The sequence below is a fragment of the Penaeus japonicus genome, unplaced genomic scaffold (assembly GCF_977035675.1).
Source record: "Penaeus japonicus unplaced genomic scaffold, GWHDUDI00000001_assembly GWHDUDI00000002, whole genome shotgun sequence".
Taxonomy (NCBI): domain Eukaryota; kingdom Metazoa; phylum Arthropoda; class Malacostraca; order Decapoda; family Penaeidae; genus Penaeus; species Penaeus japonicus.
In genome coordinates, this window is record NW_028234404.1 from 47,348,390 (window position 1) to 47,350,889 (window position 2,500).

The 2,500-nt window shown below is 36.7% G+C and overlaps 1 protein-coding gene across 1 annotated transcript in view; it reads right to left on the bottom strand.

Moving 5' to 3' along the window:
- Positions 1–2,500, bottom strand: part of sws (patatin like phospholipase domain containing sws) — a 38,230-nt gene that overhangs the window by 35,086 nt on the left and 644 nt on the right. Inside the window, exon 2 of the mRNA XM_086545682.1 lies at positions 21–141. Within this exon, the coding sequence (XP_086401808.1) occupies positions 21–141 (121 nt within the window). The remainder of the gene's footprint in view (positions 1–20; positions 142–2,500) is intronic.

The following is a 2,500-nucleotide window of genomic DNA, read 5'->3' on the forward strand; positions in this document are numbered from 1 at the left end:
ATGTAAAGCAAAATACATACCCTTGCTCTTTAATTCTCGCTTAATTTCATCTGTGATAGCCTTTGGGGAGGAGGTGCGCAGGCGGCACACCACCAGCACAAGAAGTGCCAAGAGAGCACATGATACTAAAGGAAAAGCAACCTGTAGATAGAATATATATTTAGTTTTCAACTTAAAAAGTAACATCCGCTATTTCCAGAAAGATCAATCCCTATCTACTTAGAAGTTCTTTTTCTATCTATCCATTCAAATTATTCAAATACTTTGTACCATTTTGGGATTCTTTTTTTTACTATCTAACGAGATATGTGAATAAAAGGGCTAAATCCTTATAGTAGCATTTTTTTCTAAATTTTCTTAAATATTACCTATTACAAACACATACATAAATATTAACCCATTGCCGACGGGGGATAGATTTGCTTACACAGGCTCCAGGATGAGTTTCATTTCTGATCGAGGTAGCTTCTGCAACATAATTTGATTTTTCCCACTCCCTTTTAGTCACTCATTGTAGAGCTAGAGACATTTTTGTGATTTGTTTTTTTGTGTGTTTTACTATTTTTAGAAATTTATATCTGTCATATCACAGGCTCCATCAATTCTGCAGTTGACTAAAATTGTAGTTCAGGGTCCATATCAACTCATTTTTTTTCTTTACACTCAATGTGATAGAAGTATTACTGTTTTAGGGGGGACAAAAAAATAACTTTATTTTTTCATATTTCTGTGCTGTCACGAACAAACACGAAAACTATAAACTTATACCAAATGCATTTGACGAGTTAAGGAGAGGAAGGAAACTGTGCTTTTGACAGTGGAGTACATAAATTAAAGGCATCCATTTAGGCAGGGTCACACACCTCTATAATGGCCAATAGTGTGAGTCACCTTCCTCCTCTCGTTCTGTCTGCACATCTTTCATCTGCGGTACTTTAGACCAAGAGGTCGGGAACTTGCGATGTGCCATCACTCTACAGAGACAGTGCTTGCTAGTGACCGTAGATGGGTGCCATTCAAGGCTCTCTCTCCTGCTGGTGCCAGAAGAAAGTGGTGCCATCTAGGTTTTGTGAGTTGAAAACCATTTTGCTTATTATTACGGCAGTTATAATAATTATGACTGCAATTGTTAACATCATTCACTCATTACTTATAGTACAATAAAATAACATAGTGATCCAAAATCCCCAAACGCCATGACGCCCATTGTCAGGCGAGAGGTCCTGCGTCATGTATGACAAAAAAACACGTCATCCGTGTTAATCCTCTCTGGACAGGTGGTACACTACTGTACCGCTCATTCAAAAGCCCAGTGGCCGGGTGGCACAATATTGTGCCAGCCATTTAATTGATTTAGGCCTAAGCGCTCAAAAGCCCCGGCATTGTGACATTCAAGGCTGGAATGCCCCCGTCGTGAATGGGTTAATACACAGGTAAATGTGCACGCACACATACACACATACACACACATGCAGCATATACATCAGCTACTACTGGTGCTACAACCAATACATTCTAGTTCTGCTACAAGTACTGCCATTATGTTTTGGAACCAGCACTACAAGAGGCACTGCCATTACCTATGAATTCCTCCTGGTGGTAGCAGGGGCAGTGCTTTTTGGTATATAAATTAAGTCTTGTAAGAAAATTATGAATTATCAATATTGTGTAGTCCAATGCAGTGTTGCAAATTTGGTGTAGTGTACTGGAGCTTTACATACTCTGCACACAGGAGATTGGAAATTCAATCACTCACCCACCATTTGGGGAAAAAAAAATTTTTTTTGAATATATGCTTGAATTTATATTCACTTTGTATTTGTTCACACCCAATAAGTTCTTCCCTGGTCTACTGTATTATGTTACTTTGGCAACAGCTTTATTTAATTCGTGCAACTCAAATTATTTAAAAACATAAAAACTGAGAGAATTTTTAATCATAATGTTTCCCCCAACTTCAACTTTTTCATAGCTCATACCTTCAATACATTAATTTCTAGAAAATTATAATGATCCAGTACCACTACTCTTAAATCCATATATTTCAGCAAAGGATACCACTGGGTTTTCCAGACAATGGAGCATCAAATATTGATTAGCTGAGGCAAGCTTCAGGTCTGCATCAGCTGCATTTTCTATATCCTTATCTATACATATCTATATTACATTACTTAATTCAACTTGAATATGCAAAGGAGTTAATATCCTTTTAATTTATAGTTTCAGCTAGCACTTAGATTTTGTCTTCCAAGATAACAAAAGTTTAAATTTCTAAAGGTCTCTGTACTTTCACTCTTGTACATTGGATCATCAACATACAAATACATGATATTAATACCTGAACCAGAAGTATCAGAAGGATGTGTTTTACTCATAAGACAAATTAAGTCCCTACAATTTACTGAAACATATTTCAAAATTACCAGATAATAAAATTTGGTTAGCTGTAATCCCCATCATGTCCCTTTCTGAGATATTCAAATGAGCATGACTCTCAGCT